Source organism: Palaemon carinicauda, chromosome 1 (assembly GCF_036898095.1).
Source record: "Palaemon carinicauda isolate YSFRI2023 chromosome 1, ASM3689809v2, whole genome shotgun sequence".
In the NCBI taxonomy this organism is placed as follows: domain Eukaryota; kingdom Metazoa; phylum Arthropoda; class Malacostraca; order Decapoda; family Palaemonidae; genus Palaemon; species Palaemon carinicauda.
Genome location: NC_090725.1, coordinates 136,359,463 through 136,385,236, shown reverse-complemented (window position 1 = coordinate 136,385,236; position 25,774 = coordinate 136,359,463). Strand labels below are relative to the sequence as shown.

Sequence of the window (25,774 nt, the reverse complement as noted above, 5' to 3'; positions counted from 1 at the left end):
AAGTTTTGGAAAGAAGTGAAGAGAGTAAGGAAGGCTGGTTCGAGAATTGAAGAGACAGTGAAAGATGGAAATGGAAGGTTGTTAAAAGGAGAGGAGGCAAGGAAAAGGTGGGCGGAATATTTTGAAAGTTTACTGAATGTTCAGAATAATAGGGAGGCAGATATAATTACTGTTGCAGGTGTTGAGGTGCCAGTGATGGGAGATGAGAACGAGAGAGAGATTACAAGGGAGTATGTGAGGAGAGCACTAGATGAAACAAGAGTAAGAAAAGTACCTGGTATGGATGGTGTGAGAGGTGAGATGTTGAAGGAAGGGGGTGTGATTGTTTATTATGTGTTTTGTGTTGTCAATGGTACCAGTAGATTGGGTTTGTGCATATACAGTATCGTATCACTATATAAGGGTAAGGGAGATGTGAATGAGTGTTGTAATTCAAGGGGTATTAGTTTGTTGAGTGTGGTTGGAAAAGTGTATGGTAGACTACTGATTAATAGGATTAAGGATAAAACAGAGAATGCAATCTTAGAAGTACAGGGTGGTTTCAGAAGAGGATTGGGATATATGAATCAGATTTTTACAGTTAGGCAGATATGTGAGAAATATTTAGCAAAAGGCAAGGAGGTATATGTTGCATTTCTGGACCTCGAGAAAGCGTATGATAGAATTGATAGGGAAGCGATGTGGAATGTGATGAGGTTATATGGAATTGGTGAAAGGTTGTTGCAAGCAGTGTAAAGTTTCTACAAAGGTAGTAAAGCGTGTTTTAGGATAGGAAATGAAGTGAGCGATTGGTTTCCGGTGAGAGTGGGGCTGAGACAGGGATGTGTGATGTCGCCATGGATGTTTAACTTCTATGTTGATGGAGTGGTGAGAGAGATGAATACCAGAGTGCTTGGACGAGGATTGAAACTGGTAGATGAGAATGATCATGATTGGGAGGTAAATCAGTTGTTGTTTGCAGATGATACTGTACTGGTTGCAGACACGGAAGAGAAGCTTGGCCGATAAGTGACAGAATTTGGAAGGGTACGTGAGAGAAGGAAGTTGAGAGTTAATGTGGGTAAGAGTAAGGTTATGAGATGTACGCGTAGGGAAGGTGGTGCGAGGTTGAATGTCATGTTAAATGGAGAGTTACTTGAGGAGGTGGATCAGTTTATGTACTTGGGGTCTCTTGTTGCAGCAAATGGTGGAGTGGAAGCAGATATACGTCAGAGAGTGAATGAAGGTTGCAAAGTGTTGGGGGCAGTTAAAGGAGTAGGAAAAAATAGAGGGTTGGGCATGAATGTGAAGAGAGTTCTATATGAGAAAGTGATTGTACCAACTGTGATGTATGGATCGGAGTTGTGGGGAATGAAAGTGGTGGAGACAGAAATTGACTGTTTGAGATGAAGTGTCTAAGGAGTATGGCTGGTATATCTCGAGTAGATAGGGTTAGGAACGAAGTAGTGAGAGTGAGAACGGGTGTAAGAAATGGGTTAGCAGCTAGAGTGGATATGAATGTGTTGAGGTGGTTTGGCCATGTTGAGAGAATGGAAAATGACTGTCTGCTAAAGAAAGTGATGAATGCAAGAGTTGATGGGAGAAGTACAAGAGGAAGGCCAAGGTTTGGGTGGATGGATGGAGTGGAGAAAGCTCTGGGTGATAGGAGAATAGATGTGAGAGAGGCAAAAAAGCATGCTAGAAATAGGAATGAATGACGAGCAATTGTGACGCAGTTTCGATAGGCCCTGCTGCTCCCTCCGGTCGCCCTGCATGACCGCAGAGGTAGCAGCAGTAGGGGTTTTGGCATTATGAAGCTTCATCTGTGGTGGATAACGGGGGAGGATGGGCTGTGGCACCCTATCAGTACCAGCCGAACTCGATCAAGTCCCTTGTCAGGCTGAGAAGAACGTAGAGAGGAAAGGTCCCTTTTTTCATTTGTTTTGATGTCGGCTACCCCCTAAAATTGGGGAAGTCCCTTGGTGTATGTATGTATGTATGTATGTATTATTATTATTATTATTATTATTATTATTATTATTATTATTACTTGCTAAGCTACAACCCTAGTTAGAAAAGCAGGATGCTAAAGGAAAAATAAAATTTTTACAAAGAGTAACATCATTAAAATAAATATCTCCAATATAAACTATAAAAACTTTAACAAAAGAAGAGGAAGAGAAACAAGACAGAACAGCATTCACAAGTGTACCCTCAAGCAAGAGAACTCTAATCCAAGACAGCGGAAGACCATGGTACAGAGGCTATGGCACTACCCAAGACTAGAGAACAATTTTGGAGTATCCTTCTCCTAGAAGAGCTGCTGACCATAGTTAGAGTCTCTTCTACCCTTACCAAGAGGAAAGTAGCCAGTGAACAATTCCAGTGCAGTAGTTGACCCCTTGTGTGAAGAAGAATGGTTTGGTACTCTCAGTGTTGACAGGTGTATGAGGACAGAGAAGAACAAGTTAAAAATAGGCCAGACTATTTGCTGTGTGTGTAGGCAATAGAAAAAGTGACCAGAGGCCTATGGGTGCACTCCTCTAAATAGTGAGTAGAGGTGGTTTGTCTCTTTCAGACACCAGCTATGAGGACTTGTGCCACTGAATGGTTTTTACAAAAAACCATTGTAGCAACAGTTCCTTTTACATCATGGGCTTTGGGAGTACCAGGCATAGATGACTTCACTGAGACTTGTACACTTACACGATGATTTCCTAAAGCCAGAAGATATGGTGTTTTGTGTTACTCTCTTCTTTGTCCTTCCAATGCTGACGAAAATATTCTGTATTTTCGGACGACAATGACATGTACGCTTTAAGTAAAGATGTATTACCCATACAGGATGGAGTAACAAACAATTCATTCATATCACTAGTTACCTTCCCGAGAGACGATATGGAATAAGTTAAATCCATTGTCAATAATGGATGAATTGTGGATTTGCAACAAAATGAGGTACATAAGAGAATGATAGTTGCCTCCCCTCTTGGGAGTGTGAAACTAAGTCCAAGAATCCGTAGAGTTAACTTACTCTCTTAGAAGATGCTAAGGCTAGTAAGAAAACTGTCTTAAGGCTAAGATTCCTGTCTTGAGTTTTACAAAAGGGTTCATATGGGGCACTTTCAAGGGATTAAAGACCCTTAATTACACTCATCCAAGTAGGGGGTTTGCTTTCCAGAGGTGTGCAAGCCTATTTGAAACTCCTTATCAAAGCCAATAATTCCGACAATGAGGAGAAATAGATTCCTTTCAGTCGAAACAGCAGGCTGAATGAAGGCTGAGTAATATAATTTCACCACTGTGATGGAGACAACATTTCTCCTCCCATAGGAAAACTAAAAATTCTGCAATCAAGAGAATAATGGCCTCGAGCAGAGGTATGTACCTTTCACATCAGTTATTACTAATAATATTATTATTATTAAGAAATATATTATATATCTAAGACATGAAAATTATATTACTTGTAGAAATGATAGTTAAAAAATAAGGAATAAAATAAGAAAATACAAATCTCGTCGTGCGTCATCTTGTTTACAGCTATCAGGGTTATAAATATGATCAATGATACAATATTGAGGAAACTTCCTAAGATCTGTGAAATGCAAGTAAATGATACAGGAATTCGGAAATTTATAAAAAGTAAGAAAAGATTTATATGGACAGACATATTCATGTAATAAATTGCAATATGGAGATAATTTAGTGTGACTTTAAATGCAGATAAAATTTGTCCAAACAGAGCTTTCAACAACTTGCACATCTGGTGCTTTGTGTGGGGTGGGTAGGAGTCAGAGAGAGGAATGCCGTAGGGAGCGATACAACTATGTCACACATTAGAAAATGCTTTCTGTGTGGTTTGAAGACACATATCAACATAGAAATACACTAAAATGAAAAATTTTAAGTAATTTTTATTTTTCCTAACATACTTACCGAGAATTACCTCTTCGGAGGGTCCTTGGACCTCTCTCAATCTCGACCAAGATTTCCCGTGCTACCCCCCCCTATCTCGCTCCCGATAGTTCCTACCCCCGCCGCCAGGATAATTCCTGCGGCCCGGATTAGGGCAGGTCACTGCTTTTCCCGGGACAGGATCTCATTAAGTCCTCCGTTTAGCCCGACTCGGCAATAGAAGAATGGCACTCGGGGACGGAAGGGAGGGCCATTACTCAGAGGTAATTCTCGGTAAGTATGTTAGGAAAAATAAAAATTACTTAAAATTTTTCATTTGTTCCGACACGAATACTTTACCTCGAATTACCTCTTCGGAGACTTACACTTTAGGAGGCGGGAGAGCCATTCTGCCACTTGGTTAGGCACATGGTGCCTGGAGGGCCACGTAATGCGGGGGTACAGAGAGCGGATAGGGGGTAGCAGGGAAAACTTACGCTTATAATTTTAGGGTTACCTCTTGACATTTTCTCTACTGAGTCTTCTCCTGACGAAGTAGGGATGAGACTATTCACTTGTTGGGGTCGTCTTCCAGCCTGCCACTACACAGCTTGGAGGGCGGCGATGACTGTCCCAATGGAGAATCCATCCAAAGACTTTCTTGAGTAGTCTTTGAGTTAGTGGGCCGTGAAGGTCGACTGGTGTGACCAAGTGCCGGCCTGCAGGATCTGGCCCACTGCCATATTTCTCTCAAAGGCCAAGGAAGTGCTCAGGCCTCTGATGTCATGGGGACGGGGAGTGCCTGGTACTGCCACCTTGTCTTCATCATAAGCCCTAGTGATGACTTGTCTCAGCCAGAAGGAAATAGTGTTCTTGGACACTTGCTTCTTATTAACGCCTGAAGAGACGAAGAGGTTCTTGGCACCCGGACGGAGATGGGCCGTCCTTTCCAGGTATTTCCTGATCGTCCTGACCGGGCATAACTTCAGGTCGTCCGTATTGTCTGTCTTGGGGATGGCTGGAAAAGAGAAACCTTCAAACCTCGGGTCCCAGACTGCTGGGTTCTGAGTCTTTGCTACAAAGGAGGGTACGAACTTGAAAGATACCTCCTTCCACCCTTTGGAGTGTGCCACGTCGTAGGAGAGACCGTGGATCTCACCTACCCTCTTAGCCGACGCTAAGGCTAGCAAGAAGACTGTCTTGAGGGTGAGACCTTTGTCCCCGATATCTCTGAGTGGTTCAAAGGTCGGACGACACAACATTTTCAGGACCTTGGCCAGGTCCCATCTAGGCACTCTCCTGGCTTGGGGAGGGCAGGATTGTTCGAAACTTCTAATCAGCATCCTTATGTGTCTTGAGGTCCCCAGGTCGATGCCTTTCAGGAGAAAGACTTGGCCTAAGGCTGCTCGTACTCCTTTAATAGCCGGGATTGGCATTCCTATTTTATCCCTAAGGTACACTAGAAAATCAGCTATGTCAGGGACCGAGGCTTTGAGAGGTCTTATTTGTTTTGTCGCGCACCATTTCGTAAAGGCGGCCCACTTCGCCTGGTAGACTACGGTAGAGGATTTTCTTAGGTATAGGGACATCCTCTTGGCTGTGGAGGAGGAGTACCCCTCCTTCTTCAGGAGTCGCTCGATAGTCTCCAGGCGTGAAGGCGAAGAGAGAGAGGGTTGTCGTGGAATCTGAGGAAGTGCGGTTGACTCAGTAGATCTGACCTGACGGACAGAGGCCACGGCGGTTGACTCGATAGGTCTTTAGGTCCGCGAACTACTCTCTCTGTCTAGCCACCAGGGCGCTACCAAAGTCATCTGTAGGCTTCGAGCCACCTTTATCCTGCTGAGCCCATGTCTTATAGCGTGAAAAGGGGGAAAACGTACACATCCCGATTGTCCCACTTGTTCTGAAAAGAGTCTTCTAAGGAATCTTTCGGGGTCTGGTACAGGGGGGCAATAAACTGGGAGTTGGGCGTTGAGGTTGTTGCAAAGCGGTCAACCACCGGGGAGCCCCATCGTTGAATGATGAGCTTGGCTATTCCTGGGGGAAGGGACCATTTTGTCCCTACTATGTGGCCCATTCTGCTGAGGCCGTCGGCCAGGGCGATTTACTTTCCGGGAAAGAACCTTGCTAACATCACCCCTTGATTCCCTATCACTCAGTCTAGATTCTCTATGGTGAGATCGCCCAACTCCTTCGATTACAAGTACCCTGCTTGTTTATGTATGCCATTACCGTGGTGTTGTCGCTCATCCACGCCACGGAGTTCCCCTTTAGCAGACTTGCGAAGTGTAGGCATGCCTTCTGGACTACTTCCAACTCCAGGACATTGTGTGGAGTTGTCTCTCCCCTTCCAACCAGGTCTCTCGTGCCGCTTCGTCGAGGGGAAGGGCTCCCCATCTCTGGTTGGAGGCGTCTGTGAACAGTAGGAACGGCTGACTAATGAGCCTGAGGTGTCATACATTATTCCCCGAAGGGAAAAATTCTCCCCGAAAAAAGGTCTAATGTTATTCCCCAGTAGTTCATTCCGGTGGAAGGGGATAGATTTTGCTACTTCGGGTTGATTCAGTTCCCCCAGATCCTTGCCAAACTGGAGGAGACTTCTCCCTTGTTCCTCCAAGAGGACCTTTGAGGCGGGAAGAAGCTACCAGCCGTCCAGGTATCTGCTAAGGCGAATGCCTCGTTCGTGGGCCCCCCTGCGACAGCCGTGGGGACTCTCACGAACACTTTGGGCGTTGTTGACAGACCAAAGAAAAAGGGGTCCTGAATTGCAGGAACTGGGAACCCTATTTCACCCGGAGGAACCTCCGACCCGAGGTGTGGACCGGAATCTGGAAGTATTCGTCCTTGGGGTCGATGGAATTCTACAATCTTTCTCCCTCAAGGACAGCAGGACCGAATTCTGCGTGTCCATTTAGAAGTCCGTCATCTTGACGAACCTGTTGAGAGCTGACAGATCTATAACCGGCCTCCCCCCCCCGGTCGCTTTCTCTGCCAGGAATAGTCGACTGTAGACACCTGGTCCTGGGAGAAGAACTTCTTCCATGGTACCCTTCTCTAGCATGGACAACACCTCCTCTTGAAGGGCGGTCCTCTTTAACGGGTCTTTAGGATCTAGCCATCTATCCGGTTGGCGGAAAAGGCGTGGGTGGTTCCGTTAGGAATGGAAGTCCGTAGCCCTTCTTTAGTAAGGACACTGTCCAGGGTTCTGCTCCTTGAGCCCTCCATGCTTGCCAATGACGCCTGAGTCATCCTCCAACCCGAAGGTTGGGTGGGGATAGGGAGCCTCCCACTCTTCCCTTCTTCTAGAGGGGAGGCCTGACCTGCCTCCCCTAGAGGCGGGGTAACCCGACCTGAAGGAGCTAGAAGGCGCTGGAGCTCCCCTGTGGAGGGGCTGAGGCGTTGCGGACCAGGAGGACGAGGGCTTCTCTCCTCGTAGTGCTGGTAGATGCTTGGGGTGTCGCGGCACTATCCGAGACAGATCTCTTCTAGGGTGGTCTCCTAGGAGTCGTAGGTCTGGGGACGTTAGCCTCCTTCTATTTCAAGACCTTCTCCACTATGGTTTCTCGTTCCTTCCGAGGAAACAGAGATTCTCCCCCCAAGGGAAAGCTGCGATGGGTCGCGTCCCCCTGTCTGGTGCCTACCAAGACACTTACGCCAGAACAGTGTTTCGCTTCCAGAACACCCAGTTAACTGTTAGTGTGAGAGACTGAAAAGTCACTAACCTAAGGGTTGAAGTCCTTGCTGGACTTATAGTTTTATAATTTATTTATGAAAGATTTATTTTAATGTTGTTACTGTTCTTATATTTTATTTTTCCTTGTTTCCTTTCCTCGCTGGGCTATTTTCCTTGTTACGGCCCCGGGACTTATAGCATCCTGCTTTTCCTACTAGGGTTGTAGTTTAGCAAGTAATAATAATAACAACAACAACAATAATAATAACAATAATAACTTATTGCAGACTATTTAGCTTCACGACTATCAGGGTCCCTGAAGTCTGGGCTTCTCGTTAAGAATTATTCTAGATGTCTAATGATTTATTGCTCATGACGATCGATATCCTTTCAAGTGTAATACCTGAAAGAACATGAAGAGTAGACACATTCGTGTAAAGGACACACCTGGCCATCATGTAAAAGAAAAAGATGATTATCTCAATCTAAAACATGAATGGGTTTCCGTCTTTTTTTTTTTTTTTTTTTTTTTAATCGATTCCAATAGGGCACTCCCCGGTCGCTTCGGTTCTGGAATCCCAGGCACTCCCTTGCGGTGGTACCGGTTTCCCCGGCGGGGAGCTCCGCACCCGGTTCGGGGTCAGAACCGGCAACGCCGTACCGTCGAGGACTACTGTTCGTGTATTCTCTCCGGGGGACGCGGACGCGGATCCTCGTGGGCTGCCCCAACGGAGGGAACCGTTCCTTTTAAGTCCGAGGGCCGAACCAGCTGCGCTGATTCGGCCAGGCTGCCCGTAAATAAGCCCGCTTACACCTGCGGGCGGGCTGGGGGACGCGGACGCGGATCCCCGTGGGCTGACCCGTCGGAGGGAACCGTTCCTTTTACGTCCGAGGGCCGAGCCAGCTGTGCTGATTCGGCCAGGCTGCCCGTAAATAAGCCCGCTTACACCTGCGGGCGGGCTGGGGGACGCGGACGCGGATCCCCGTGGGCTGACCCGTCGGAGGGAACCGTTCCTTTTACGTCCGAGGGCAGAGCCAGCTGTGCTGATTCGGCCAGGCTGCCCGTAAATAAGCCCGCTTACACCTGCGGGCGGGCTGGGGGACGCGGACGCGGATCCTCGTGGGCTGACCCGACGGAGGGAACCGTTCCTTTTAAGTCCGAGGGCCGAACCAGCTGTGCTGATTCGGCCAGGCTGCCCGTAAAGAAGCTCGGTTACACCCGTTGGCGGGGTGAACCGGAGGCTTCGCGGTCTTACGCCTGCCTGAAGAGGCCTTCTCGCATTTCTCCCTGCGAGGGTTATATCTGCGTCTGGAGGATGGCCTTCGTGGTGAGAAAAAACCCTGGGTTGTCGGTCCGGGGGACGCTGCAAGACAGACCTGGGGGGCTCTTTCTCGGCGAGGCCCTCGGCTGCAGAAGACTGAAAAATACGCTAAGAGACTGGAGAAGAATTAGAGACATTTTCCCCCACATGGGGTCATCAGAGGAGACGTGGCCTGCTTGCACCAGGACTCCGTCTCCCCACACACTCCCGAAAGTAGTACTTACCTCGAACTACTTCTTAAGAGTTATCTTCTACACAATAAACCAACCTCGTCTCCTACTCTGGGCAGGAGAGGGTGGTAGGGAAGCTCAGCCCGGCGGGACGCCCGGCGCTAGTTTTCTTAGGCGATCCCTTCGTCGCCCACTTCCTCTTGGTGCTATACCGCACCCACTCAAATTCTTGGGGAAGAGCAATGGGCACTTCCCCGCAACTGACTTACCTCGTCCCCTACTCTGGGTAGGGGAAGATGGCTGTATAAGAATCTCTATTCGACGAGGCATCGGGAATTAAGTTGGCGAAGAGAGGCTCGTCTTCCTACGAGCCTCTTGGATGTATTCTTCCTTTTAGTGCCGAAGTGCACTCACTGCACTACGTTCCAGGACCAGTAGTCCTGACACGTGGTTGAAGAGGAACATAAGCTGCCCCTACACGGCAACACCGAGGATAAGGGGAGGAAGAACGATTTCTTGTAAAAAGTTTTCCTTTCAGCTATCAATTCCTTGAAGAAAATCAAGGAATACAGTCCCATAACGCACACAACGCACGACACAAGCACTAAGGGAATGAATTAAACACCGGGTAAGGACACGGTTGAAAAGTGAACGCACAGGAACACTTGGGAGGTACACTGCGAAAAAACACAAGTCCGTACACTGGGAACACGTGGGATCACAACGCGCCAAAGGATCGAGAGTTTAACCGAGAGAGAGTGAGATGATTCGCATCTCACGACCCAGGACTTAATGGGATCCTGTCCCGGGAAAAGCAGTGACCTGCCCTAATCCGGGCCGCAGGAATTATCCTGGCGGCGGGGGTAGGAACTATCGGGAGCGAGATAGGGGGGGGTAGCACGGGAAATCTTGGTCGAGATTGAGAGAGGTCCAAGGACCCTCCGAAGAGGTAATTCGAGGTAAAGTATTCGTGTCGGAACAAATATCCTTTACATAATCATGAATAAGATTAGAATCACAAGTGTCTCAGATGGAGGTGGGATGTTTCTGAGGTATCAGGGAGGTTAAAGTAATGCCTCACATAGGAAATGTCGCCATTGGCTAAAGAGATTGGTGTAATTCTACATGATAAAAAACATACTAAAATAGCCCTCATACCATCAGGAATGAAGGCTAGAATCCCAAAGTCTTTGTTCGTTGGTCAAAAATAGAAGGAAGGGCTAATATCGAGGAGGGGAGGAGTTTTTTTTTTAAGTGAAATATACTAGGTGTGATATACGACCATATGCTGTACTCTTTTGTAAAATATGCAAGTAATTTTAACTTCCATATGGTTTATATTTGTAAATGACATAACTACTATGTAAATGTGTGTTGTATCTGGCATATTTTGACGTTCAAACGTCATCGTAGCAAAGGGGTTAAGGACTTCGATTAGACTGCTCTAGCTAGAGGATTTGGATACAATTGGCAGCAGCCTAGCCTTCATAAAGGAATTTAGATATTCTTGAATGATTATAATGATGATGATGATAATAGAGATGAATTTGCCCCTGAAAATAGAATATTCCTCTGAAAGGTCAAAACAGGATTGATTGGGGGCTCAGACAAATTGACTGGAGTTTACCATTTGCCATAGAGCAGTAGCAGTGTGCAGTGGAGTATTCAGCCTTGTGTGAACGACAGTGACAGTATCCATACAAAAACCCATCTTTCCCACTGTTATCCATACATTATGGGTTCGGTTGCCTGACGTTACTGCTCCAATGCCTTCTATCAATGGCCTCCTCTTCCATCAAACCTCTTCTCTCCATACCATCCTTCATCGTATCTTTCCATCTAATTCCCTTCCTCCCTCTCAATCTTCTCTCTCTAACAGGTTCCTCCCAAATCCTCCTCACCATCCATTCTTAGCATGTGTCTACCCCACTGTAGTCATGACACTCCAAATCACTCCTGTAATGTTTACTGTGCCTGCCATTCTTCTTATTTCATCATTTTCCCATCTTCCATGAAGAAAATTAATACTATATAGTTAATCTAACATAAAAAGGGAATTTAGTGTTGGGCTGCCTTACCTAAAGTAAATAAGTTCAATCTAATGGATTACCCTAATGGAAGAAATGGGCTAAAGCCAGAATCAAAGAATAATATTACTGTAGTTTAATTTGCCCTGCCTAAAGAAAACTTTAATATTCAGACTAACAAAAAGTGACATTTAATTAGAAATTTTTTTATTTCCATGAACCTCCCCTGATGTTCATATTGTTTCTTCTTTAGAAGCTTGGTTTAATCAACCATTTACAAGAAAATTTTAAACCTAAAATTTTCTCATTCTTTTTTTCTTTTCAATAAACCATGTCCTTAGTTTAGGAATGTAACTTTCAAGTGGTAAGAAATCCAGAACCGACACGTCAAACCCTATTTCTCCGTCAGTTTCTCTGTCATCATGGTTTAATTCAGACATTCTTCAGATTGTTTACCTATTACAGAGCATTAAGATGTCTTCCGCTGGATTTATAAGCAATTACTGTGAGGAGTGTTCAAGTGCATTGTTTTTGTGAGATCATTATCCGAATTCTCTTTGCGTAGCATGTCGAAGGCAATATTGTGATTTAAATAACTGGTGTGAAGAGTGCACTTGTCTCACAATCCCTCATAGGGAAAAGTATGTTTCAATGGTTGAAAATTAAGTAAAATGTTCAGATCACTAAAGGGAATTTGCTTTTAGCAGGTGAAAATTCGGCGCAGACTAGACTAATTGGTTATAGTGGGTTAAAAGTGAATGTGTGTCATACACATTCACTTTTAAACAATTTATATAATCAGCCAATTTCAATATTGATGAGCTTCAATAGTTCTTGACATTGCTAGCTTTCTATTTAAATCATAAGTCAAGTAAGTCCTCTCTTTAAAAGAGGTAATTCTGATCATAAATGCCTGGTTGCCAAACCTAACCTCATTTTTTAAATTTTAGTGTTAATAGCGTTTCTTTCAGTATAGTTTTTGAAAGTTTACTGTGCAGTACAGATTTGACAGCCTCTCACAGAGCCTCAATTTCTTTAATCACTTTAAGACCCTTTTGCTACTAAATCCTTGCATTGTTGCAATCCTAGTCACTCTATTAGACAACTAGATTGTGAAGCAAAAGCCCGAACATGTAGTCTGGATAACAATATGTCCTCACTTAATAAAGTAAGTGCTACTAAACAATCTTGTATTACATATGTGGATGGTGTGGCATATCATATGATTCCCTTACATCTTGATGGGGTGAACAAGTTTCAACTACAGTCAATCCTTTGCATCACAGTTCGGATGGCAGTGTACTTCGTTTGCTTGACAGCTCTGTCACTAGCTCATCATAGTTCAACTCTGGCAAGGTAAATATAGGCACTAGTACATCTACTGCTAAAACAAGTCCTCTCTGTGCATGTGCAACATCTCCCTTATCCTGATGATTTTCGCATGATTCAACCTGCTAAGGTTGAATCGTAGATTCCATCCTGAATGACAGGATGAACTCGTTAAGGCCAGAGAGGTCTATCACCAGTCTCCAGTCACCCCTGGCCTTCTCCACCAGAGAGAGGCGATGGAAGAAAACAGGGGACTCCTCATCCGCCTTCTGCAAAGCCCCCTTCTCCTACATCACCTCCACCTCTACTTCCAGGGCCCTCCTCCATAGCTGGTACTTTGGTTGAAGTACCCTTTCATAAGGGGATACAGTAGCCTTCCCTCAGAACTCGCACTGTCCAAGGGTCAGCCCAGTCTTTAAGGGAAGGGGAGGCTGCGGAGGGACCACCGAGGAGGGCGAACACGCTCAAAAAGGGTTCTATGGGCAGAAGGGCAGGCTGAGGCCAGAACGGTAGTCTAGGGCGGGGGTCTCTGTGGCGGCTGCTGGAGTATTTCACGGCAGTGGCCCTGTGAAGAACAGTGTCTTGATTGGCCCTGCATCACTTCTCGAAAGTGTTGGCTACTAGGTCCTCCGGGAAGTCTCTCTCCAAACACTGGAGAGTTCCTGAGGAGGTGAGCCTCCGAGTCAGATGTCTTGTTGCCAGGCGAGCCAGAGGTGAGTGTCCCTACAACGTAGGACCCAATTCGCCCACTGGGTGAGAGCCTGGGTTGAAAAGAAAATGACTACTTTCCCCCGACAGCAACAACTCCCAAAGCTGCTCCCTTTGACGGCGGGCTAGATGTGGTCTTGGCAAATGATGAGACGGCTCCTGTCCAGTTGTCCATTCAGGAAGCTAAATGCGGGGCCAAGTGAACCAAGGCCTCCATCGAGGGAGCTTCCTGGATGGAGAATGACAGACAAGCACCTAACTGCTTGTCCTCCGTGAAGCCAGGGGCCAGGTCTGCCAGGTTGTCCTTGGATGGCAGATGACCAGAAGTGACAATCTCCGGAGCGTATAACCGTCTCAGGCTGACCTTGGTCAGCGGCAGGAGCTTAAAAGAGGTAGATGCTCTGAGAGAGTTCTTTGGCCATGCAATACTTCATCCAGGTTTGCAACAGTTCTGGAAACCTGCCACAACTAGGGAAGAATGAGGGGCAGCTTGCGTTTCTGAGGGGTACCCATTCCATCTCCAAGGAACCTTCTTCGACAGGCAACAGCGCAAGAATGGGGAGTTCAATCTGGCTCCTCATCAGGGCGATAACTCGGCTCTCCTCCAAGGAGCATTGGTTCTCCGTCGTCCTCAATGAATCCCTGTCCGAGAACTGGTCAACAGTCCGATGCTGTGACCGCGAGGCTAAGTTCCTGAAGGATGGGAAGGAGAGCCGTGCCTACTGCCTGACTGAGCGAGGGGTATCGGGACGACGATGACAGTAGGGACCTGCTGACAATGCCTGGCACTCCCTGCTAGAGCCCCTGGGCCAGGCAGCATGGCGAAGGGCATGACTCAAACAACAGTTCCGAGTAGGTGCGGGCCTCATGAGGACAGTGAAGGCCACACAGGCATCTTGCTCCTACTCGACGGTAACCTACTCCTACAGTCATGACTCGATGAGAACCTTCGGCAACTCCTATCTCTGGGGCTGGTTCTGGACTGATGAACCTTGGAGGGGGAGATGACCTCTATCAACGGGGACCTGGAGCTATGCTTCTCCCTGCCGTGGTCTTGTGTCTTATCACAACAAGGAGAAGCGAGGTCCCCTGACCTCTGGGCTGGCACTGCTTCAACAGAGGACCACCCAATCCTCAACGATGATAACAGGTTGTCAAGCTGGAAGACCAGGACATCTGTAAGGCTACCTGAAGAGGGTAAGGGGGTCAACTGTCCAGGAACCCGGCCACCAGTCCGGGGAGCTCAAGAAGTCTCCTCGGAGCAACGATGATGGTAGCAGTGAGGCTGGCCCGCACACATGGCCCAGCAAAGTGGAGCCCGAGTTGACTGGAGCGTCCGTGCCCCAGCGAGGCGGTTGCAGAGATGGCTGGCAAACCCACGTGGTCCAGCAAGGCAGCAGGCTAACCCACGTGGTCCAGCAAGGCAGCCCACGAGGGATCTGGGATCTGGAGCCGCCACATGGCCCACCGCTGACCCAGAAAGCGAGGAGGTGGAAGAGCCAGACGGAGGTTGCGAGGGATGCGGCCCGGATTGAGAAGCAGCGAGGGAAGCAGCCCAGACTGGGAAGCAGTGAGCGAGAGCACACGCGGCCGCCGCCATCTTGGACAATAAATCAGGGAAGGGAGACCAATCGTGTCCCAAATGAGCCTAAACAGCAGACAGGGTCTGTTCCACTGCTGGCTATTGGGAAGCCAAAGGCTGAAACAATGAGGGGAACAACTATAGCGAAGAGGAAGACGCAGTTCCCTTGGATGGGGAAGAGGACACAGATGGCATGGAAGGTCTCCTTGCAGACTAAGTCCTAGAAAATGTCCAAGAAACTCTACTCCTCTTCAAAGGAGAGCACTACTTCTTGGCCCTCTTCATCTTCTTTGTTACCACTAGAGTCCATTGCCAGTAAGGCCACTCAGCGCACTCGGGACAGGGTTCCTCACGAACAAAAATACGACTATGACACGAGTTTAGATCTACTTCTACTTACCCACAGGAATTATCACTCACACCCATACAATAATGCTTCACACACTTGGATCCCATGCAGAATGGAAAGCAATCCAACACAGACACAACAGGAGAAAGGGAATGCTCAACACAACACAAAGGAATGCTGGTCTGACATGGGAAGATGAGGACCTGTACACAGGTCGACCAGAGCTATACTGAGAAAGCATACTTTAGTTTGACCTGACCCAGGGGATAACGTTCTCATCCTGGGAAGGGCATTTTGGGTACTGCCAGATGAACGATGCTTGGGGAAACTAGGGAGGCATAACAGAAATTTCTGGGCGTAACCAGGTTCGACATTACGGAATAACGTAGTCCCTTCAATGAATATAAAGTTCTTTTTACACATAAAATCACAGTGCTTTACCATTATTTAGAGAAAATTAAACAAAACAAATTTCTAAAAAATTATGCTACAATCACTTCACAGTAAATGGAAAAAATATTTTGGTTGTTTGGAGCGAATAACAATAGAAAAAAGCAAACTTTAGAAAAATATGTTCTGTAATCAGCTCTAAGGCAAACATGGAAATGTAGGTTATTATAGTGAGTATGTATATCCAATAGTGACAAATCTTGTATATACCTTGAGAGTGTATCCACTGGCTCATAGTGAAGTGGTTAAACATATCATCCATTCACAAAGTGATTGTTCAACTTGAAAGTAAAGAAGCCAACAGATTTTCAGTCCGGATAAAGTAGTGTATATGCCTGAAACTGTACTGTACACTTTAGAGGTGGATGAAAATAAAGTGGTTGGGCGTACAGTTTTTTTCTTCATACATATTCATATCTTTTGTGTACTACTAGTTTTATTTCGAAAGTATGTACTTATAAATTCAAGACAGAATTATATTTACTTATTTCAGGCATCTTTCATTATTATTGTGTAACACACTGATGTTGGGACTGGTAAAATAGTGTAATGTGGTTTTATTTTTCTATTCAATATCAAATGATTAGTGATGTAAAGTCAGAACTGATGCAAGTAAGAGGAATATTACCGTATTTCTGGTAACTTTAAATTTAAACTTTCATAAACATGATGCCCTTAATTTTCCTCTTAATTTCAATTTGTGTCAGTCTAATACTAATCACACGCAAAACGTTGCCATAATCTTTGGTCTTCCTATTGAGTTATCTGTCATACAAAAATGAAACATAAAACTTACATTTTTGTTGGCAGGTAGCAGTAGAGGTCATGAAATGAGCTTGTAGTCTGTCTGCAATGGCATTGCCTTCTGTTATCAGTTGTTGAGAGATGTCAGAACCAAAAAATGCAGAAGCACTGCTAGTTTCAGTTACTGCCAATATCTGTGGTAAAGAGACAATTTAACAAAAATTAAAAACAATCCAGCCTGATTACAGATTGCCTACCGTACATGGTGTTATTAATTTCATTTTATGAATACAATAAAGGTTTGTTTTAAACATGAGTTTCCTATCAATTCATGAAAATCATATCTAAGTTTTTACAAAGAAAATAAAATCAATATTTCCTTGCATTTAGGTTACCATAAAACATTAATGTATTCAGACCTGAATGGGAAGGTTGGGAATGTTAGCAGAAAAAGCCCTGAGTGTAGCCAAAGAAGCCTTGCGCTTTGTGGAGTACACCAATATGAATCCATGCACTAAGTCTTCTCGAAAGGCATTGGCACCATGGTAAGATGATACAATGACCTCTACACGACGTTTGCAGTCATCTGAAATGTATTTGATTTAATTAAAATTCTTTTGAAGTTTTTATCAAAACATTTATATATGAATGCTTAACCATCATAAATATAACCTTTATTCACATAATGTAGGAGCACAAATAATGTACTTAAATAATTATCAGTTACCAGTTACTAACTTTGCATCAATTCCATCCCCTGAATGTAGATCTGGGGTTGGTGAATCCCTTAATAGAGATTAAACTAAAATTAGTGCATGGTGCAAATTATGGGGTATCTAACGAAACTCAAAATATAATTGTAAGTAGGTCAAGGACGGTGGCTCCTCAACATCCGGATCTCAGTACTGATTATGTTTCCTTAAATTTGTATGGTTTTTAAAATTTTAGGTGTGATTCTTGACAGCAAATTTACTTGTGAGAAACACATTAGGTCTGTGTCTTCTTCAATAGCACAAAAAATTGGCTTATTGAGAGTCTTTTAAGATTTTCGGTTCTGAATAAGTGTTTTAATTCTTTCATTCTACCTTGTTTTGAGTATTGTTCTCCTGTCTGGTCTTCAGCTGCAGATTCTCATCTTAATTTGTTGGACAGAAACTTACGGTCTATTAAATTTCTTATTCCTGATCTAGATATCAATCTTTGGCACCGTCATTCAATTAGTTCATTATGCATGTTGCATAAGATTTTTCATAACTCTGACAAACCTTTACATTCAGATCTCCCTGGACAATTCTATTCCGTTCGTAATACTAGGTAGGCAATTAATTCTAATAGCCAGACCTTCTCCATCATGAGGCTCAATACTACACAGTATTCTAGAAGCTTTATTCCAGCTGTTACCAAGTTGTGGAATGGTCTTCCTAATCAGCTAGTTGAATCAGTAGAACTTCAAAAGTTCAAAGTGGGAGCAAATGTTTTTATGTTGACCAGGCTGACGTGAGGCTTTTTATAGTTTCTATATGACATATCTGTTGTAGACGTTAATAGTTTATATATGACATATCTATTTTGCCGTTGTTACTGCTTTTAGAATAATCTATTGTTAATTTGTTCTCATAATTTTTTCCTTATTTCCTTTCCTCACTGGGCTATTTTTCCCTATTGGAGCCCTTGGGCTTATAGCATCTTGTTTTTCCAACTAGGGTTGTAGCTTGGCTAGTAATAATAATAATAATAATAATAACAATAATAATAATAATAATAATAATAATACCAACACAAACTAGACTCATTCACAACACTGAGTGTAGCTATGTTGCAAATATAAGAGACACTAAAGAACGACTGAAAAAGAGTTGAGTAGAAATAAGAGTTATGGAGGTGCAATCTGAGAGAGAGTTTTCATCTGCAGATTATAGAGTTCCAAAGGAGATTTTGTTTATCGTTAAAATCGCTAAATAATTTGGACTTTGGAAATCTTTGTCTTATAACCATCAATGAGTGAAAATGCTATCAAATGCACTACAAGATGCTCTGGTTGAATATTAGATTTGCCCCTACAGATCAATTTTTCAATTTTTACTACAATTTCTGCTTTCAAAACAATTTAAAATCATTTGTTCACTTCCACTCACACATTTTCATAATAGATTTACAGCGAGTTTCCCATTCTAGACCACATATCTCTAGTACCGGAACTTGCCTATTGTCATGGTAACCCTTGAAGATAATACAGTATCTAAGTAACGGATTTTGAGCAAAGCGAAAAATCTATTTTTGGGTGAGAATGCCATGTCGTCCTGATGGAAGGTTCCTTTATGTAGCCTTTCTAAGGGATATCTACTACAGTGATACTCCCAGAAACCGAAGGTCTCCAGGATTTTAACTCCTGGTGCGAGTATCCGACCTAGGGTATCGCTAGGGATCAGGGACGTATTTTTTAGATACAACACATAGCAATCTTCACCCCAAATAGATTTAACTCTTTGATGTAAGGGGAAAGAGTGGCAAAAGAAGAGAGGTACCGTTCTAGGTACGCCGGTGGATCTCCTATCCGTACTACTACCAGCCGCCATTCCTTTTACTTGTCTTTAAGCAGGAATAGCCGCAGATAGAGTAGTTTCGGGTGGGGTCAGCAAAAGGGTGGGTCCATCAGGAAGACATGGCACTCTCACCCAAAAATAGTTTTTCGCTTTGCTCAAAATCCAATTTTTGGACTCGGCCATGTCGTCCTGATGCAAGCATACCAGAGAAATTACTTGAAAGTACTATATCTGTGGGTTTGTGTGTGTGCCTTTTACCTTGAATGGATTCCTTACCTGGTCTCCTAGACCTATATCTGAAATTCCAGTTAACTGTCATTTCCACTAAGCCTGGAACAGGCCTAGTGCTTCCTGGCCCCTGCAGGGAAAGTGTCGACTTTGACAGTAAGGATTCAAGGTTTGTATTTCTGTAGGAACAAAAGGGAAACCTTTTAGAGGTTACCTTTGGTTACCTTGGAAATCTGTACTTGGCTCAAGTAACTTTTATTTATAAGGATAAATATAAAACTCTAGTATGCTTCATTTAAAAGCAACTGAGGAGTAAAAATTAAAACGCATATAATTTTTGTATTTATTTTGCAATTACATTATTAAATGCAGTTGCAAAAATAAGAATCTGATCCCGCAATCAATCAGATCCGGGTTCACACATTGACCTGTAAAGGAAGAATATATGTAATTTTCATTATTGGAATAATGCCACTCGTTGTACTGTATATGTGAAACCAAAATCTGTCTGACTTGCTCAGATTTAGGATATGCGTGAACACTGTGGTGCAAACATCCACACGGCACTGGTGTTATTGGTCAGATTATGCACCTGTATAGAACAGTCTATTAATCATCATAATGATTTGCACTAAAGGTATGAGTACCTATTCACCCGATACACTATTAGGTCCCAAAAACAGTCCACTGTTCATCACAGCACTAGACAACGGGTTTTATGACACTACTCACCGCCGCCACAAAGTGTTTTATTTCGTGTACTTGCTTGCATAATGTTAATAGAACATTCTGGATGATCTCCACCCAGTATATGAACAGAGTCTCTCAAAGTCCATGTGTTGAAAGAAATTCAATGAGGAAGCAACTTTTCTTGGATCGTGACCTGCGGGTGTGCTGTCAGGATCCGCTCTGCGAATAAAGTAGGTGAGCTTCCCTCTCAGTTGTCTTAAGGATAGGTTTGATCCTGAAGTTTCGCCTCTGAAGAGCTGTCCTACCTTGAAGTCTGAAGTTCTTCGAACATAGACCTTTAGACACTCTACTGGGCATAGAGAGAAATCTTCCTTCAATGGGCAGATTCTCCAAGGACCCCACCTCTTAGTGGGTAGCTCATTTTTGGCCAGAAAGGTAGGATCAGGAAAAAGGTTCAGTTCTCCTGTGTCTAGGAACTGAATATGGCCTTTGTCTCTGGATAAGGCCACTATTTCACTAACTCTAGCCCCTGGGGCTATAGTAAACAGAAAGATGACTTTCTGTGTTAGATCCTTTAGAGAACAATCGTCATTGTGTAGGTTCGAAGCATAGTGCAAGACTTTCCCAAAGACCACATAATGGGCTTTAGAGGGGTTGCCGGCTTGAGTCTAGCGCATGCTTTTGGGATCTTATTGAAGATTTCACTAGTGAGGTCCAGCTCAAAAGCGTACAGAAATGGTCTAGTCAGGGCCGACTTACATGCGGTAATCGTGGTGGAAGCCAGGCCTTGTTCGTGTAGGTGTATGAAGAAAGCAAGACAAAAATCTATCGATATTTCTGTTGGATTCCTTGTTTTTACAAAGGACACCCATTTCTTTCAAGATGACTCATATTGTCTCCTAGTCGAACATGACTTATACTCTTCAATGAAGTTAACTTTAACCTTCGAGATTCCAAACTTTTTGTTCACTGCTAGGGCGAGAAAATCATGAGATGTAGGTTGTTGGTTCTCGAGGATGAAGCGTAGACAGTCGACTTCTGGACCAGTTGGGATAAAACTGGATTCGGCAGAGGAAACAGCTTCAGTTTAAACTCTAGAACTAGAGGGAACCAATTGTTTTTGGGCCATTTGGGGGCCACTACTGCTGCTGTCCCTCTGAAGGATCTCAAGCCTGTCAAGGACTTTTAGCAGGAGATTGGTTGGTGGAAACAGGTAAATGTGATTCCACCTGTTCCCGTCAAGGGACATGGCGTCTCTCACTTCTGCTTGAGGGTCCTTATAAGGGGCTACGTAACGAGGTAGCTTCTTCTTGTCACTCGTTGCGAAGAGGTCGATCTGCAGTTCCGAGACTTTTTCTGGGATGAAGGAGAATGAGTCTGCATCTTGGGTCCAATCTGTCTCTATCGGCTTTTGCCTGGATAGAGCATCTGCCATCATGTTGCGGAACCCTTGTAGGTGAACTACTGATAAGTGCCATCACTTCTTCCTTGCCAGGTAGAAGATGGCTAGTATCACATGGTTGACGTGAGGTGATATTGAGCCTTGCCGGTTTAAGACATTTTACTATTGCTTCGCTGTCCAGGACCAATCTGATGTGGATTGCTCTGCGAGGGGATAGTTTCTGGGGATAGTTTCTTCAACGTCAAGAAAACTGCCATAGCCTCTAAGATGTTGATGTGGAAAGTTTTGAACTGATGCGATCAATTCCCCTGCACTTTTCTCTTGTGAGAATGGCCTCCCCATCCTTCAAAGGAGGCCTCCGTGTGTGTCACCACTGATGGTTGTGGTGGTTGCAGGGGAACTGTCCGTGCTAGGCTGCTCTTGGCTGTTGACCATGGCCTTAATAGAGTTTGATGCGTATCTTCTTCAGACTCCTGACGCATCCTTTAGGCGTCCTTTTAGCACCAGGTCTGTCACTGCTGCAGACTGGAGAGAGCCCAATACTCTTTCCTATAGGCATCTTGAAATCCTCTTGTGACGGATTAGTCTCTTGACAGCTCCCGCTGTCTCTCTCCTCTTCTTGGATGGAATGGAGAGGTGGTGTGACTTTAAGTTCCGTTGGATTCCTAACCATTGAAACTTTTGAGATGGTGGACGGCGAGACTTCTTGAGATTGATCTTGAAGCCCTGGTGTTCTAGGAACTGGATCAACTTTTTGGATGCTTGCAGACAAGTAGTCTTGGATGCTGCCAACACCAGCCAATCGTCTAGATATGCTACCACTTGAACTCCTTGGGAGCGTAGCTGTTGGACGATTGTGTCTGCTAGTTTAGTGAATATCCTTGGGGCTGTGTTCAGTCCGAAGGGTATTGCTCTGAAGACGAATTTCTTCTTCTGTAGCTTGAATCCTAGGTAGGAGGAGAAGGGGCTGCTGATTGGGAGATGCCAATAGGCGTCTGCCAGGTCTATTGAGACTGTGTACGCCCCTTTTGGTAGAAGGGTCCTTATGTGTTGCAAGGTAAGCATTCTGAACTTGTTGTTCTCGATGAACTTTTTGAGTGGAGACAAGTCTAGAATGACTCTCAGTTTGTCTGAGTCTTTCTTGGGAAAACAAAACAGCCTTCCCTGGAATTTGATGGACTTTGCTTTCCTTATTACCTTTTGTTCAAGAGTTCTGAGGTATATTCTTCTAACAAGGGGATGGACTGTTGGAAGAATTCTGGAAAACGGGGTGGAGTTCTGTTCCATCTCCACCCGAGTCCATTCTTGATTAGGCTGTGGGCCCAGGGATTGAAGGTCCAGCGATCCCAAAAGTGGTATAATCTGCTTTCTACCTGGAACCCCTCAGTGCTTGGGGAGTCCTAAGGACTTGTATCCATGACCGCGTCCTCCTCTGCCCCGCGCAGGGTTTTCCGGAGGAGCCTCTTCTTTCGCCTTTTCCTTTATAAGGACGAAATGTGGTCGACTGCCTCTCAAAGCCAGGATTAAATGCTGGCGACTGGGCTACCAGCTGTTGAGGGACCATCTGGAAGGTGGTTTGGGGCTGTGCTACCAGTTGAGGCACCGTGGCCATGGTCACGGCCGGAAGCTGCGCAGGTTTACATGGTCTCCTTGCCTGTTTGTTCTTAGGTTGGGGACCTCCGTCAGAGGAAGCTTTCCTCTTAGATGTCATGCCCCACTTTTGGAGAAGGTTCCTATTCTCCGTGGCTGCTTTGGCTATGACTTCTCGGACCGCTTCCTGTGGGAAAAGGTCCTTGCCCCAGATACATAATGAAATCAGTTTACTGGGTTCGTGTTTCACTGTTGCCGAGGCAAACATGTGCTCTCTACAGGTCCTTCTTGACTTGATGAAAGCATATAAGTCTTTCACAAGGGTACCCATGTGAGACTTAGCCAGGAAAAGAAACATTTCTGGGGGCGTTATTTAGGCCTGCGCACATTTCCAGGCAGTTCTGATGAGAAATGGAGGCTGCTAGTCTCTCTTTCATCTCCTGTTCTCTCCTCAGAAGATAGTCTGGCAACTTCGGGAGGTTCTCGCTGAATTGCTTGCCTGCTATCTCTGGATCCAATTTCGAGACAGAGAAGGTTAGATGGACGTCTTTCCACTTCTCCTCACAGGTAAGTACTGCTAGAGAGAATGGTTTACATTCCTCTAGAGATGAGCAGGGTTTGCCCTCTTCGCTTGCCTTAATGACAAATTCTAGAGCTTTCTCCGAAAAGGGGAAAGAGATGGAGGAAGGAGCAACAAAGGTGGGATGCCTCTTGCTCAGTGCCGAGACTTTGGAGTTGGTGTATGCGGCTCCTTTCAAGGACTTTACAAGGATAGCTTGTGCCTTGTCATGTTCGAAGACAATGCCTTCCTTCAGTACCGTTTCCTCATGGGACGCAAGTTTATCCCCCAGTCTCACGTAACAGTCTGGGTAGGCTGAAAAGCTGGGCCAGAACTCAAGACCTTCAAACAGTTTGGCCCCCAACTTCTCTAAAACAAATAGTTTCCCATTCATCATGGGCATGTGCTCAGCATACCTCCAGGGGTTGGTTTCGGAGCAGTGAGGGAGGTCTGATACTATAAGGGGCTTAATAGAGCCCCTGGAAGTTCCAGGATGATCCCTTTCCTGTATCTGTTTCTTATTCTGCTGGATGGATTGTTTCATCTCTTCTTGTTCCTTCCGGAACAATTCCCACATCTGCTTAATCGACGTGAAGAGTGCTTTGCTCTTGTCGACCTGTGTAGTTGGTTGAGGAGTTGGGGTTGAAGAGGTTGACGGCATAGGTTGAAATGTCGTCACAGCAAACTAGGGGTCCTCAGTTACCGTCGAAACGGATTCTTCTTCCTCCGTGCGAGGTAAAACCACGTCTTCTTCAGGGCCTTCTTGCAGTAGGTCCTATTCTGTGTCGGTGAACACTTCTGACATCCGTTCTTGGTGAATGTCCATGCCTTCTAGTGCCTTACGGATGTCCGCGTCGATCTTCAGCTGTATGAGAGGAGGCTGGACCTGTTCCTGGAGCACTAGTGCATCTGCTAGCACCTTAGGGAACAGAAGGCCTCTTAAGGATTCATTAGGTAGGTAAGGTCCCGGAGAGTTCTTTTGGAACCCTCTTACCCACTTAGGAAGGGTTTCCCTTGCTGTGTCCTTATTCTCCACAGTGACTGGGATGACTTCTCCGAAGCCATTGCTCAGCAGGGTTGAGCAGGTAGAGCAACCCTTCAGGTCCCAATACCTCAGGGATCCGGATACGATACAGCAGGGGGCATGTGACCTGCACATCATATGCCCACAAAAGTTCAAACCTTTGTGGTTGCAAAATATAGCTGCACACTTCACCATTGGCTCCTCCTGTAAAGGAAAAATGGTAAATGAGTATGTGGATTTTATATCATTGGTAGAAATGCATACATTTTATTTGCAATAGTAATTCACTATTGTAAATGGTAGCTTAGGATAGTAAGCTGGAAAGGAAATAGGAATGACCCATATCTGTGTTTCCTCTCCCAGGCAATTGCCGAGACCTCCATCAGTAGTAATATTTTGGATTCCCTATTAGGGAGAATACAGGGTGGAAGAACCTCTAGTACTTAGAGTTAAGGTTAGCAAGTGTTTTATACTTACTTATCCACCTGTAGTATAATAATACTGATCGGTGATATATTAGGGTCCCCATGATCCAAGGAATCATCTGGGTTTTGAGGAAATACTTCAGCCTCAACATTATATTGTGGTCCCAACAATACATTGTGAAAGGAAACACAGAGTATGTTAGAAATTAATTGTTCTACTGTATTTTTTATATACTGTACTGTAATTCAGCCAGTGTACTACCGGGGTTAGGTTAGTACCTGGCGGCACTAACTGATAGAGAGAGAGAAATCATTAGGGAAGAAAAGTTTCCTATTATTATGGTTTAGCACAACAATTAGAAGTGTAGGGGGACTATCATGCTGCCTACTGTCTCCTTGCCAGAATGGAAGGGGTAAGAATTTTTCTGATTCTAGCTTCCATCCATCCACAAAAGGCCTGCCACCGGCTGTACTGCCGACGACAGTAATTGTGGGTGGCAGACCAAGAGAGGGCTGAAGACTTCTCAAAAGTATGTTGGGTTTCCCACCGGCAGCCGTCAGGGCCGGCTCAATCTTCCCCCTGTGACATTCACTTCCGGTGAAGGAAGGACATAAGGAGAAATCAGGCTGAGACGGTTGGGATAACTGCCGCCGGTAGGGTCCCGGCCGGCAACGCAGACAACCTGGCATGCCAGGATGACTGTCAGAATACCGGCGAAAGAATGTTGTGACAGAAGGGGAAAGGGAAAGAGTCTTATAGTTGACTGGAGGAGAGGTGGCGGCAGGTAGGCCGTCTACCTCCGACAGTGTACTGGGGAAGCGCGGCTTCCTGTGCCGACGATGACGTCGGCAGCAGAGGAAACACGATTCCTTTACTGGCGACATCGTTGGCGGCAAGACAAGAGCTCCCTGAGTTAATTACCATCTATCCCAAAGCCGGAATACTTCGACGAAAATGAAGAAAGACGGTGTTTAGTTATTATCTAACCCAAAGCCAGAGTTCTACTAGACAGCAATGAGGAAAGACAGTGGTTGCCACCTGTAATGGCGGCAGTACTCAAGGAGGGAGGAACGGTTTAGTTT

General features: G+C 45.1%; 1 protein-coding gene across 25 annotated transcripts in view; it reads right to left on the bottom strand.

Annotated features, from left to right (window-relative positions):
- Positions 1-25,774, bottom strand: part of RhoGAPp190 (Rho GTPase-activating protein 190) — a 709,768-nt gene that overhangs the window by 321,376 nt on the left and 362,618 nt on the right. For all 25 annotated transcript variants that reach the window (XM_068385117.1, XM_068385108.1, XM_068385124.1 and 22 more), the window contains 2 exons: positions 16,650-16,816; positions 16,283-16,424 (listed from right to left, as the gene is read on the bottom strand). In XM_068385117.1, the coding sequence (XP_068241218.1) occupies positions 16,283-16,424; positions 16,650-16,816 (309 nt within the window). The remainder of the gene's footprint in view (positions 1-16,282; positions 16,425-16,649; positions 16,817-25,774) is intronic.